The sequence below is a fragment of the Populus alba genome, chromosome 9 (assembly GCF_005239225.2).
Source record: "Populus alba chromosome 9, ASM523922v2, whole genome shotgun sequence".
In the NCBI taxonomy this organism is placed as follows: domain Eukaryota; kingdom Viridiplantae; phylum Streptophyta; class Magnoliopsida; order Malpighiales; family Salicaceae; genus Populus; species Populus alba.
Window position 1 is genome coordinate 10,115,723 of NC_133292.1, and position 14,136 is coordinate 10,129,858.

General features: G+C 34.3%; 1 protein-coding gene across 1 annotated transcript; it reads right to left on the reverse strand.

The window, feature by feature from the left end:
- Nucleotides 1–23: 23 nt before the first annotated feature.
- LOC118058953 (kinesin-like protein KIN-7D, mitochondrial) lies at nucleotides 24–9,750 on the reverse strand. Its single transcript, XM_035071761.2, has 25 exons — nucleotides 9,053–9,750; nucleotides 8,855–8,952; nucleotides 8,673–8,762; nucleotides 8,514–8,566; nucleotides 7,805–7,870; nucleotides 7,513–7,566; nucleotides 7,328–7,387; nucleotides 7,126–7,204; nucleotides 6,966–7,033; nucleotides 6,630–6,686; nucleotides 6,425–6,529; nucleotides 5,989–6,093; nucleotides 5,574–5,681; nucleotides 5,340–5,471; nucleotides 5,061–5,231; nucleotides 4,326–4,538; nucleotides 3,822–3,959; nucleotides 3,231–3,350; nucleotides 3,064–3,114; nucleotides 2,546–2,593; nucleotides 2,208–2,354; nucleotides 1,197–1,943; nucleotides 887–1,016; nucleotides 688–796; nucleotides 24–311 (listed from the first exon to the last, which is right to left on the reverse strand). Exons 1-24 carry the CDS (start codon nucleotides 9,376–9,378, stop codon nucleotides 714–716), a joined length of 3,249 nt encoding a protein of 1,082 aa, XP_034927652.1. The 5' UTR covers nucleotides 9,379–9,750; the 3' UTR covers nucleotides 24–311; nucleotides 688–713.
- Between the last annotated feature and the right edge of the window lie 4,386 nt (nucleotides 9,751–14,136).

The window sequence follows — 14,136 nt, forward strand, 5'->3', positions numbered from 1 at the left end:
TGAACCAGCGTTGCTCAGATACCTGGGGAAAAACACTTCTCATGGAAGCATACGTTGTTTCTATACATGGTGAAATAAATCACAATATTCTGCTGCATGTTCAAAAACAAGGCAACATCCTAAATTTGATACTTTGGAATGTACTGATTCTTTGTTTACCTTTGATTAATCTTATTTTACAGCCCCAAAGGGAGAGAGTGCAGAAACAATATATTGATATACCTTTTTTGACAATTACATACAGTAAACTAATAAAAGAATCGCACCACTGTTCCAGTGAATGTAGCGAACAGGAAAACATCGGCAAAGCCCTGCAATTATTGAAGTGGCAGGGGGGAAGGGGAAAAAAAAAAACAGAGCATGTCAGTTTATCTTCTGATGAAAGACACTCTAATTTTCACATAAATGAGACAGCAGTTTGGGAAACAGTTCCTCATTCTTTCCAGATTGCTAGAGATTTTTATTGCATGAGTCGGACTCGTGAATCCATGACTCCATGAATCCATGTGTCTGCAGGCTAACCTGTAGTCTATTTTGATAGTTCAATTTTCCTTCTAAACTATGTACATGGTAAAGGTTTTTATCTACTTGTCTAGTAATATGACAAGGCATTAAGGAACCTAAATTTTCCCAGAAGGTTGACCTATCAGCAAATCAGAAAAAATGAGCAGAGCTAGTATAGATGACCTTTATTTGAGGGTAAAAGCACAATGTCAAGTGAATGCAAAGAGCCTATCTGCAATCTTTGTGCGACAAATCGGGCACTCAGAACAAGCAAGCGAACAAGATTTACACACTGCAAAGCATAAACCAGCAGTAGTCATTATTAGACATGATGTGCAGAAAGGATAGGCACAGTTCAAATGAAAGCAACTAACCGACTTACAGCAAAAATGTCGACAGGGGAGAAGAATTGCTGCTGTTGGTGATTCAAAACATACTTTGCACACGTGGGAATTGGCATCTCCATTTCCCAGGTATTTGAGCTCCTTTTCCTTCATCTCTTGCATCCGTGCCTGCAAGCAGAAAAATACAATCTAGATTCAGGAACAGGAGAAGGTACAGACAACTACAGATGTTTGTCAAATGACCCCTTTAAGTTCAGTTGAAGGGAATGAAGAATGATTGCAGCAGAAGGGTACAACAAAGCAAAGTAAGAAACAAAAAAAAACAGAGATCAAATAATTAAGGTTTACCTTCAACCGAACAACTAGGGGCTCTTCCTTTGGAGTTCCATCAACTTGTTGTGATGCATCCAAATCTTGTCTCTCTGTTCCAGCATTATTTTGATCAACTTCGACCCCATTCATTTTGGGATCCCTAGTATGATCTATACCATCACCATGCCTTTCATCAGCATTCATCCCAGGGATAGCACTCCCATCTTTCTTTAACTTAGCAACAAGCACCCACATATTTGCTAAGTCATTTTCCAGAGCCTCCTCCCTTTTCTTGGCCTCTTCACACCTTTTCCTGTATTCATCTTCTATGAATTCCTTTTCAGCCAAGGATGCCTCAAGTGCTGCTTCACGTTGTTTTCTTGCCTGAAGTTCCATTTTTAAATCATCTGGATCCAGATTCCACAACTCGAAGTCATCAGAATGCATTCCTGAAATCTCATTTCCTCTGCCAGAGAACCGCCCCTTCCTCCCTGGTCTTGTGGCATCATAGTACTTGCGGTTAACTCCATTAATTGTTTGCATGCCAGCACCTCTAGAATGCACGGATTCTCGGGCAGCCAGCAATTCTTGTTCCAATTTTGCATTCTGTAACGAGAGCTTGGTCACTTCACCAGCTAAATTCTTCAGCTCAACTGCAGCAGCAGAGGCCAGTTCCTTTGCATAAGAAGCTTCTTCAGACAATTTCTGATTTTGGACCCGTAATCCACTATTCTCCTCGGAAAGCTGGACCTGTTCGATCTTTAGCTTTTCATTCTCAATCTCCTGTTAGATAAAAACAAAAACATGTTGATAGCTATAAGAAAAAACTCAGAATTCCTTTGTTAAATGTTAGAACTACTCACCAGGATCAACATTTTGCTTATATTTGACAATGTACAACAGTAATAATGCCTATTGTTTCATACGAGAAGTTTAAACCAATACCCATAATTCAATTAGAAATAAAAGCAATGACTACATCCCAAAATGGAGATATTTTTAATAAGCGCATCAAAACTTAGTAAATTTTAGCATAGTAGTGATCACCTGGGACTGAACTTTCTTTTTCAATTCATCCACATATTCTTCAGATGCATTGTGTTCGGAGTTTAGTGGTACTTTGTCACCAGAAAGTGAAGTGAACCGCTGCTCCAGGAGAGTTACCTTTTCTTGCAATTCTTTGTTTTCAGAGCACTGCCAATAATAACCATATGTAGAAACAACAGCTTGAAACATAAGCAAAGCAGGGAACAAGAAAGAAACAATAGCATTCCAGGCTGATGAATAGGACCAAGGAAGTGCTGAGCATCAAATAAAATGGCAGAAGGAAAGGAAGAAAAACAATCAATTAAGAGGACAAATAGGATGGAGAATGGTGGTTAAACCTTATTCTGAAGCTGTTCTTGGAGGATGCGGTTGTCAGCTGATTTTATCTGCAAAAAAGTCAAAATCATCTCATTTGTAGTGGGCAGGAAATTTATAATCTATGCAAGCTCATTCACCATTCCAACTACTAGAAACCACTGAAACCAAGATGACAGGTGGCAGACTTCATGACCTGGTTTACTGGGATATTTAATAGTCTTAAGACTAAAATCATGTGGGAGTTTTATTATGAAAGGATTTACCTCTCTCGCAGAAAAAAGAAAAGGAGAAGGAAAAAACCATTATGATGCGGATTCTGAAGCTGCGAGATTCTAAGAAAGAAATTATGGAGCTGGATTTATCTCCTCGGCAGTTATAATTAGTGATCTTAATGGGATACTTGCCAAGGAACCACTTATAGTTCACCATTGATATACAAGTGCCTGCCTCCATTTTGTTTTAATGTGACAATAGAACAATAATTGAACAGACAAGCCCTGATAAGAATTTCAGTAATATCATGACATGCAGTGCTCACCTCCAGCTCAAAAGCCTTCTCATTACATTGGGTCATCAATCTCATCACTGTCTGTAGCCACCCAAATGAAATTGAAATAATTAAGCTACTATTATCTGGAAAAAGAATAAAGAAATGAGAGGATATGAGAGGAAGAAAAATGGAAATGTGGAAGAAAGTGAAACTACCTGCTGCATATCAACCAATGAGGCATTGGCAATTGAAGCCTCACCACTCTTGATAATACGTTGTTCCAAGACTCCCATTTGCCTCTTCTTTTCCATGATCTCTCGTTCCAAGTTCTGGATCTGTGGTTGGCAAAATTATACACTTGTCTTCATCAGAGCTTTAGAGAAAATTATGGATACTCAGTTGTATATTACTGCCACATTTTATATGTTGGATAATTAAAAATATGGCATTGAAAAATGGAAAACTTCTGTTTCCTAATCTGTTAAATAATATTAACAGCTGAGTACTCTTAGTGAAAAAAGGAAGCGTAGGAAAAGGGTGTCTTCGCTAGCTACTAAATTCTATAATATGCAAAAGAAGAAACATGAACCAATGGAGCATGTGATAAGCATCAAATGCATACTCAGAGTTCAATAAAATCTAAAACCTTATCAACCACATGAACTCAAATTGGCTCAAGCACAACTGAGAGACCAGTAATCTATTCAAAATATTGGCTCAAGCATGATCAAAGCTCTGCATCTCATTTTGAACTTAAATTTTAAACACAAGCAGACATATAACTTTGCAAGAAAAGAGAAGTATACCTGAATTTTCGAGCTATCAGGATCATTTACAGACTGCTCTACCAGGCGCTTCAGGGTACTGGTGCTGAATGCAATCTCTCCGGCAAGCATTTTAACCTGCTCCACAAGAAGGTCCATCTGGTCTTGGGTCATCCCGCTCTAAAAATACCCAAAAAAAGTCAGTTTAACAATTCCTTCAAAAAAACCAGTGACCAAAAATAAATGAAAAGTTTTGGGCTGGTCACCCAAAGGAAAAATTACTGCTAGAACATATGAGACACAAAAATATGAAAATGACATGGCATTTGTGGTATGAGTGTGCTAGACTTCAATGGAAACAGGATTTGGGTTTTCCTGATTCAATAATGGTAGGTCATGGAAGCGAATGAAAAGGAATCTGATGAAACCAAAACCAGAGTGCTCAATATGAGAATAAGAGAGAGAGTGAACTTTGGATTCTCTGGAAGGGGAAATTTACTTGGAATTATATACGAGTGAGCAACAAAAAAAATCAGCAAAACTTACTGGTGCCAGTTTTGAAGCATTCATAAGGTTGCCTGCTTGAGTCGTTTCCGTAACCGCACTGCTAGCTGGTGAGAGTTCTTCATTCCATTTGCTGGAAGATCTTTTATGTTTCAATTCACTAGTTAGATCTGATGCAATCAAAGAAGAAGATGGAGAGTCCTTCTGATTCTCATTTTCTGCAAGTGAAGCACCTTCTCGCAAAACATCCAATTTCTGACAGAAAAAGGAAATGCAACTTAAATATCACACTTCAGTCTTCCAAACGGAAAACTAAGATCTAAAAAAAGAAAGCAGCGAGAAAGAAAAATCATGCAAGTAAACAAAGGGTAGATGTTATGGGCAGAAACCATTGCAAGAGTAACAAAACTAACTGACAATCAGCTGTGAAGAATAGAAAAATAATTTGCAGCTTCTTTGAGAAGTTGAGCATTTACAGAATAACAGGGGAATGACAGTGAAAGGTATTAAGAAAGCAAGGACCATTTTACAAATTGTTGGGTCAAATGTTACTCTAAGTTTGTCACGATTCACAATATAACTGTTGCCTTTTGCACTAACAGAACCACAGATGCCCCAAAACCAATAGAATGTTTTTAGCTCAAACCACAGCAATTGCAATTTAACTCATTTACTGGAAAAGACATCATTCGTATTTAAATCTTCAAATTTCAGCACCAGTTAGAAATTAGGCAATAGCAAAATTTACAAAACACGTGGGGGGGAGGGGGGGCTCACATCATCCGAATGACTCCTCTGATGACCTGGAACATCAGGCAATCCAGGAATCGTATTCTTTGTAGAGACAAGTATGAGTTTGGTTAGCCTCTGGATCCTACTCATGAGAGCAGCCTTGGCTTCTTCCTCCTCCTCCAATCTTGACTGCATCTTCACTTGACCTTCCTCCAACTGTACAAAGAAATACAAAAGAAAGATTTGTCAAAGGTAAAAAAAAAAAGCATACAATGAAAACGGCACAACAATATTCAAAAGAAGAAAACAAGATAATTTTAAAACCTTTTGCCTTAAGCTCAGAATCTCTTCATGACTGACACCAACAAGCATCCCCTGTCTTAACTGATCAAGTTCCTCTTTGAGGATTGAGATTTCCTTTTGATACTTCTTGATCAAAGATTTCTCATCAATTATCTGAAAGTTGAGTAATTTCCAAAATCAGGTTAAAGTCAGCTTTTAGATTTAATTAATCTATGTTTTTGAAAAACCATATCATAAGCTAAGTGCATACTGCACCTTATTGCGTGAGGCATAGATTTCAACCCGCTTTGCCCTGCTAGCAAACTTCAATGTATTATGAGTTTCTTCCATGTTACTTGATGCAGGAGTGACGGTACAAATAAGCTGAGGAGCAGTTTAGCCAAGAAAGAAAACATTAGCTGGCATTGAAATTTGGCTTGGGAAGAGTGATTGAATATGTACAGTCAGTCTCTTGTAGGTTTTTACTTCCCAGAAAAAAAGTCAGAAAGGGAATGAGAACGTGAAAAGTAAACATTTCTGGAAGATAATAACTAATCAGTATGCAGCAGCACAATTGATCATGTAGTAAACTTGTATGTGCAGGTGAATTACATGATCTTCAGCAACAAAGTAAAATTTCAGTAACATGTTGCCCATAAAATAGCATGAAATTTTTATATCTTAAACTCACCGAAACATGCCCATGCCCACTCAACGAGGACTGCAAAAGGCGAGTAAGTTTGGAATCTCGATATGGAACATGAGATGCTCTTCCTTCACTCAGTTTTCCAATAACCTTTACATTGGAACCACATAGTCAATCACAGGCATCAAAATGAAATAGGCATATACACTTCAACAAGCACTCAGACTCGGCACACGCACCAAGGAGGTCAATGAGTTTATTCATTGACTGGTGTTTGAGATAAAACTTCACTAAGTCTCAAACCACTTTTCACTATCCTCAGGTTGATCTTATAAATCATTAGATAATCACCCACCAGTTATTCAGTTATTACATGTATCTGAAGGCTTTGAATAATTTGCAGGAGCAGTTTGTGATCAATATAAATATGAATAAAATGAAAAAATGGTAGATGATTGCATATAAAGTTACAGGTACATACAGTTCCAAGAGTTAGAAGGCTTTTGTTTATGTAAGATCCTTCCTTTCTCCTCAGTCCAGTTGTTTCAGTTTTTGAACTCTCAGATCCAGCTAGATCAATCAGATTCTACCAAAAGAGAAATACAAGAGAATAGCATGAGCCATGCAGCTAAGAAAAATAAATATTTTTTTTTCTTTTCTGGCAATCACAATTCAATGCAACATACAAGTTGAGAGAAAATCACTCCATCATATTCGTCACCATGATCACTGCTTTCAATCATCTGCAAATGCATAGGCATATCAGTGAATAATAAGACAGGAAACAATTCATAAGTGAAAGAGGGTACAGCATTTACAGTAAATATGGTTAGACTTTATCAAACAAAAAACAGCAGAGAATAGCAAGAACTTGACATAGATGATGCAATAATTGAGATGGAGAAGAGTAAGATTTAGCTACTTCTGAACAATACTTTATCATATCTACTCCACAAAAATGTATGAATGGAATGTTAACTATTGTTTTATAATGATAAATATCATCTGCATAGGCCATTTACCAGAGTAAATATGGTGTGACTTCGGCTGCTGAACAGATTAAAATTATTTGAACCAACATGGCGATGCTCTGGCAACATCAAACACCAATGAAAAGATTAGGGGTAAAATTGCATGAAACATACGGGAAAAGATGAAATTGGGTTTACATATACAATTTACCTTCTCCGGCAGCAATGAAAGAAAGTGCATGCCCAGGAGACAAAACGACTTCTTCCTTTATACCCTCAACATAGGTGCCCTGGAAAACATAGTACAAGCATTTATAAACCAACATATATGAGATCCAGTAAATAATACATTTTCTCATGGAAAGAAGGATCACAATAAGAAGTATTAAAGAATATTCAAAAAAGCATAACACCTGTGCATCTTCTCTAACACGCAAATTTTGACCTGTTGGATCAAGCAAGTCATTTATCACCTGATATCAGAAGCATGCGTGGAATATAAATCAGACAAATTTTACTACGATGACAACAAGTAGTTCAACTTGTAATCTGTACATTTAAGTGCTGTCATTCAAATTGATAGTATAGTGAAACTGACCTCATTGTAAATTTCAAGATAGGACACCCGTAGCAGGAACTCTCTTCCTGGAGTCTGAAGTGAGAAAGCATATGTCACCCATACTTGATCAACAAGTAGATAATTAAAAAGATAGAATATAGGCAACAAAAAAAAACAAATGAATTAGGTTACCTTAACACCAGACTATACAAGTGTAATGTCAATATATCAAACACACACAAATACATACTTGGGTGATAAAAGCCAAGGGATAACGCAATGAACCAGATTATAGAGAATATACTGAGGGAAATATTTTCTGAACACTTACCTCTTGGATAATACTGAAAACATCCTTTATGGCCAGTGGTATGATACCGGGTGAATTTTGGTCTCCCTGCACATAATGTCATGAGAAACAAGTCAAAAACAACAGAGCTGTGAATTTGTTAACTGTAAGGAACTGAAACAGGAAAGGTTAGCAGAAATAAAAAGGAAAAACATATCAATACACGTGTTTATACATGTGCCAAATAAACATAACATAAGAATCATATATAGTGATAAATTACATAGCAGGATCAAACTGCCATGTCACTGGATGCTTCAGTTATGCTATCCTAAGTCCAAACTGTAACAAGACAGAGAAACACGATTGAGCATCAAATGCATTTATATATAAGGGTGCAAAAGAAAAGGGGAAACCATGCATTTATAGATATGGCTCAAAGTAATTGTATTTCGTGCAAAAGAGGGGACTTAAAAATGACCAAGACCTTCGGTTTCCTCTGGAGAACTCCTCAACAGATCATCACATTGTATTACTTTGAGCGTTTTATATGGTTATAGCCTATGCAAATAACGAACATGAAAAGATCTAGAGGAATTGCAGGGTGTGGGTGCGAAAGAGTAGTTATCAAAAAAGGAATCACCATTGATTTGCAACAAGAAATTATAATCAGTTTTCACAATAATTGGACATTTTTTAGCATCTCCTAACAAAAACACAAAAGATACAATCTATAGATAGGGAGTCTTACATGCATAGTATGCGTCTTTCCACTACTAGTAACACCATACGCAAAAACAGTCCCTGCATTGTCAAAGAAAAAACCCCAATTAATCAACATTAATTAATCAGCTTACCAACCACAGCTACTAAATCAATCAATGCTAATTAATTATCAATAATACCATACCATTAACACCTTCCATTGCAGCCTTGACTACAGGCTTTGCAGCAACCTCATACACCTCTTGAGATGCAGTGTGTGGTCCAAATACCTTATCTGCCAGTACAAATCAATTCGCATTTACATTTTAAATTTCCATTAACTCAGTTAATTAACAAAAATGAAATTCAAATTCAATAAATAATTACCGAATGCATAAGCAGTCGCTGGATTGTACTCGTTCCTGACAATCTTATCCCCATCCGCATACCATGCTATCTCATCCCCTCTCTGGAACTCCCTTTCACTGTATCCAAACACATCCCAGACAAAAAAATCAACCCTGGAAAATTCAAATTACAAAACCAAATCAAGATCTGATCTAGTACCCTCAGATCTGCCATTACCTCAACGGCCTAAACCGAATAGTAACCGAAATGCTATCACCACCACTCCTCGGTTGATCAAACGGTTCAGCAATTAACTCCTCCGGCCCGAACCCGACAGGGGTATGACCACCACCACGTAGACCACCGTATTGCATTGAATCAGACCGAGCTCGATTTGGCGTCACGGATCTCGAACCGAAAAATGAAGAAGCGGAAGTCGAGCAAGAGCGAGGAATCAGCCTGTTATTGTAAGAAGTGGTTGTTGAAGAAGCTGAAGAGTATGAACTTGACGGTTTCCGGTGCGAGAATGGAGACCTGCTTCTCGCTCTAGAAGATGACGCCATACAGGGGAAAAGACCAGATGCTCAGTAGAGTTGGTTTGACTCGAGTTGACTCAGTGAGCCGGTGAGGGGGGACTAACTCGGTGGAGGAAGGGTGAGGAGAGAGGAAATAGAGAGATTCATTCGGGGAAGTCACATGGTTTCTGCTACAAGAAAAGTGGGTGACATTATTGTGTGTGGGGGTTTTTTTTAATGTATTTGACACTTTAAGCAAGTTAAGAAGGTCGAGAGAGGGGGGTAAAGGTACAGAAGAAATAGGGGGGGATTGTTTCTTCTACTTGAAGACAAAGAGTTGCAGAAGAGGGAGAGAGGGAGAGAGGAGCTGGATTTGATTTCTGTAATAGACACCAGAGAGAGATTGAGAACTAGGCTTTCGTGTTTTCAATTTTTTTTAAAATATCTTTTTTGTGCGTGTGTCTTTGTTTTTAGGGTTTGAAGAAATTTTTCGTCCTTCTAGTATGTTATGTTTTTCATATTAGACCTGTATTTACGAATTATGCAATCGAATCCTTATCTTTTTTCTTTATGAAGATATAAAATGAGTTTTTTTTTTTTGTTTGAACTTGAGAAATCCTCACACCCGAACTAGAGCATTGATGAGAGTTTTTAAATCTCTATTCAAATTCAAACATGAGAATTGCAGGGTAAGATGCAAACCTACTTGTCACGTCATTATCACGTCAGCTGGCATTTTGATTATAAACTTTAAATTTATATAGTATACTTGTTCATGTTTAGTTTTTCAATTATTTAAACATTCATTGATTTTAAAAATTGATTATTTAGTTTAAATGATGTGTGTGTTTAAACATATGATATATTTATTTTTCTCATAGCTTAATAATATTGTAAGGTGATTCTTATTCGATATATTACCTTTTTTAATTGTTTAAATTACTAAAAAAATTAGATAAACAGTAAAAATGCATCATTGACTTATAGATAGTAAAACTAAAACTATAAATTTTAAATTTAACTCGTGATCTTAAAATTATTTCCGGAAACAAATCATTAATTTAGATAATATAACATAAAAGATAGACAAATTAATTTAAATAAAAGTTAAGTTCAAGATATTATCTTTTATGTAAAAGAGTATCATTTGATTATAATTTTATTAATAAATTTTAATTTTTATACCATGTTTTTTTCATGAATCACTCATCGTTACAAAGTAAATGTATTGTCTCTTCGGTTTTATTTTTAAGACTCGGCATAATTGGATGGGTGACAGAGTGGAAGGGGAAATGTGGCTGGGAAAATTGAAGACCGAGGACTCAATTGCATACTTTTGTGGTGCAAGGTTAAACATGACAGGAGTGATATATAACAGGTGTGAAATGGTGCGACCAGGCCGTGTTTTCGAAGGGGTGAAAAATATTTACCGTGGAGGATGACGTGGGAAGGAAGGAGCGTGGAAGTTTAAACTAGAGAGATGGACCCGCCAAGTAGGAGAGTTTGAAATTAAGGAAATAAAATGAGCGGGAATAATAGTGAGGTGATGATTAGGACAAATAAGAGTAGGAGGAAAGGACAGCCAATCGCTGATCAAAGATTAATAAAGAAACAAAATAATTAACTATAGACATTTTTTTCAGAAGGATTACAGTGACGAGATAGTTGTTTATAAGAAGTGTGAATGTGATTGTAATTTATTTAAAAATATATTAAAATAATATTTTTTTATTTTTTAAAAAATTATTTTTAATATTGGTGTATCAAAATAATATAAAAAATATATTAATTTAAAACAAATAAAAAAAATTTAAATTTTTAAATTTTTTAAAACGTAATAACAAAGAGGACCTAGATATTCTTAGGAAAGATCAATTAGCTCTGATTTTTTTTTTATTCAGGGAAAAATCAACTCTATTTTTTTAATTTGTATTTTTATTTGTTTTTATTTTGTCCTGCTGGCTTCATGTCTTTTCGTTTTTTTTGACTCGTGCTAGACAGGTTACTTACTAGCCCTTTTTTTTTAGTACTTGTTGATGGGACTTGGGAGGTTGTTCGGTATTGAATTTTTAAATGTATTTAAACGTGTACATGATTAATATGTTTTAGTAGTTTTTGATTATTTTAATTTATTCATGTTGAAAATTAAAAAACAAATTATTTAAATATTTTTTAAAATAAAAATTATTTTAAGAAAACATCAATCCTAATTATAATTAGTCAACGATGACGGTTTGGAAGTGTAGTTACGATTGCTTTTTAAAGTATTTTTTCACTTAGAAATGTATCAAAATAATATTTTTTTATTTTAAAAAATTATTTTTAATAACAGCAAATTAAAATAATCTAAAAATATATTTATTTAAAATAAATAAAAATTAAATTTTTAAAAAAGTAATAATTTAATCATGATATCAGTTAGCTGGAGGGATTACGTAGCGTGGCGAATTGTCAACTTGGGCTGTGAATAATATTTTGTGATGACATGCGATGGGAAGATTGGACTCTGAAAGGAGACTATGAAAAAAAAAAAAGGGCGATTGAAATATTAGACGTGGAAGATGAGGTAAAGGAAGAGTTGCGGTCTTGTGCCTTGCATTTTCAAGTATATATGCTATCGTTAATTTTATTAGTATTTTATGGTAAAAAATAGATACAAAGATATAAAATAAATTTATTTTATATATAATTTTAAAATAAATTAACATGTTTTTAAAATAAAAAATATAAAGATTTGTACCCTGTATGTTTTTGTTTTTGCTATCTAGTATTTTCTGTCTCGAAATAATATCCACTAATTTATAACCTCTCTCTCTCGTCCTCTCTGTTTCGTGCATGATTTAAAAAAAAAAAAAAAAAAAAGGTCAAATGCAGAGTGCTGTCACCACGCGTTTCTTTTGTTCAGCACGAGAGCATCATAAAACATGGCATATAACGTAATTAGTGATTCTAGACAAGTAAGTGATATGTGTTATTCTCTTTTCTTTTTTATTCTTCATTTTTTCAAATTACATTTTTTTTTTTTATAAAAAAAACATATTTGTTATAGCAGTGGCAAAATAACAAACATGTTTTTTTTAATATGAATGTCTTGGCCAGCCTGTATGTTCATCAACTAAACTCACGAGTTCTTAAATTAACGACCAAATAAGTCTTCAGTGACTTTAATACGACTCAAATTAGTAATCATTATAAAACAAACTTAAATTTTGATTGATTAAGCTATCACGGAAAAGAACAAATATGTTGTTTACTAAGATTTGTTACAGTTATTTCAAAGTAGTTGTAACTATAGTGTTTTTAATTTTATAAAATAGTAAAATAGTGTGTACAGTACAATAAATGTAAATATTTACTAGCTTGTAATCACTTGAAAAATATTCCTTTGATGATATTTTTTCTTCTCCCAAATAATGAGGAATTTTTAAAAAAATATACATATACTTAATCATTAATGATTATTATTATTTTTTAAATTAGCAACATATATTTTTTGAGTTGTTATTTTAGATTGTTATCGATAATTAACTTAATTACAGGAAGACTAGTCAAATTATTGCCATGTAATAAATAAAAATATAGAATAACCATGTAAATTGACTAGTCAAGTTTAGCAACAGTACAGATTATTGCCATGTAATAAATAAAATTATTCAATAATCCATGATCCGAGCATTATAATTATACTGTATTGAATAACCATGTAAATTGCCTAGAAACAATTTTTTTCACAGCATGTTATTGTGAATGCCATTTTCTATTGGAGTTTAAATTTGTTCATAGTAATATGATGATGAATGATGTTTTTATATAAATATTTTTAATTAAAAATATTTTTAAATAATATTTTTAATTTCTACCCATAAAAAATATTTAAAAAAATTAGTTTGATATTTTTTAAAATTAAAAATCATTTTAAAAAGCTTGTTTAGCTGCATATACAAAAGTTGGTCGGTGCCAGTGTTTGTTGGTGAATTTAACATTTTCTTTCCGTGTATGGTCTTCTCTCGATAAACTATTCGAACTCTGTTCACCTACTGCAACAAATTATTCCTGGCTCGGTGTATAAAAACACACTTACGTGCGACGATTTATTGAACTATCTTTCCATGAATCGTGGTTTTTCTAGAATGTTTTTCGCTCAAGAACAAAAACATTTAACTACAACGTTGTCAAATTTGATCAGATGCTGGTCAAATCATCCAACCTCTTGTTACAAGTGGTCCACATTCAGCTACACTTCATTGGATGCTGGTCAATTTCGACGTGTCAGAGAAGGTCGATTCGGTCAGAATTTTATAGAACGAGACGAGAAATTACCTGTGAAATCGGATGTAAATAAAAAAATATATTAGTTTTCAATTTGGATCAGGTTGTGGACTGGAAAAGGGAAAAGCGAGTATCAATTTTCCGAGTTAGAACGTGTTTCTCTACGTTATTGCGTCTGTATTTTGTTTAAAACTCAGATACAACAATGTCTGGTAACTAAAAAATTATAAAATACTATTTATGGATTCTATTAAAATTCACAGTTGAAACGCTAAAAAATAAAAGCAGGTCCTACCTGCTTCTTCTGCTGCACCATGCAGCATCTCTCTGTACTGTTCACTTCAGTGAACAGTGCGAGTGTATTGTTCACTGAAGTGAACAGTGTTTTTTAAAAATCTTTATATTTTTTTTTGAAAAATCAGTTAATATTTTTTAAAAAATAATAATAATTTTTAAAAAAAAACATTAGTTTAAGATGAATTAAATTTATTCGTACTGTAATCTCAATTTTATTTCTGATAATATTTTATCTAATTT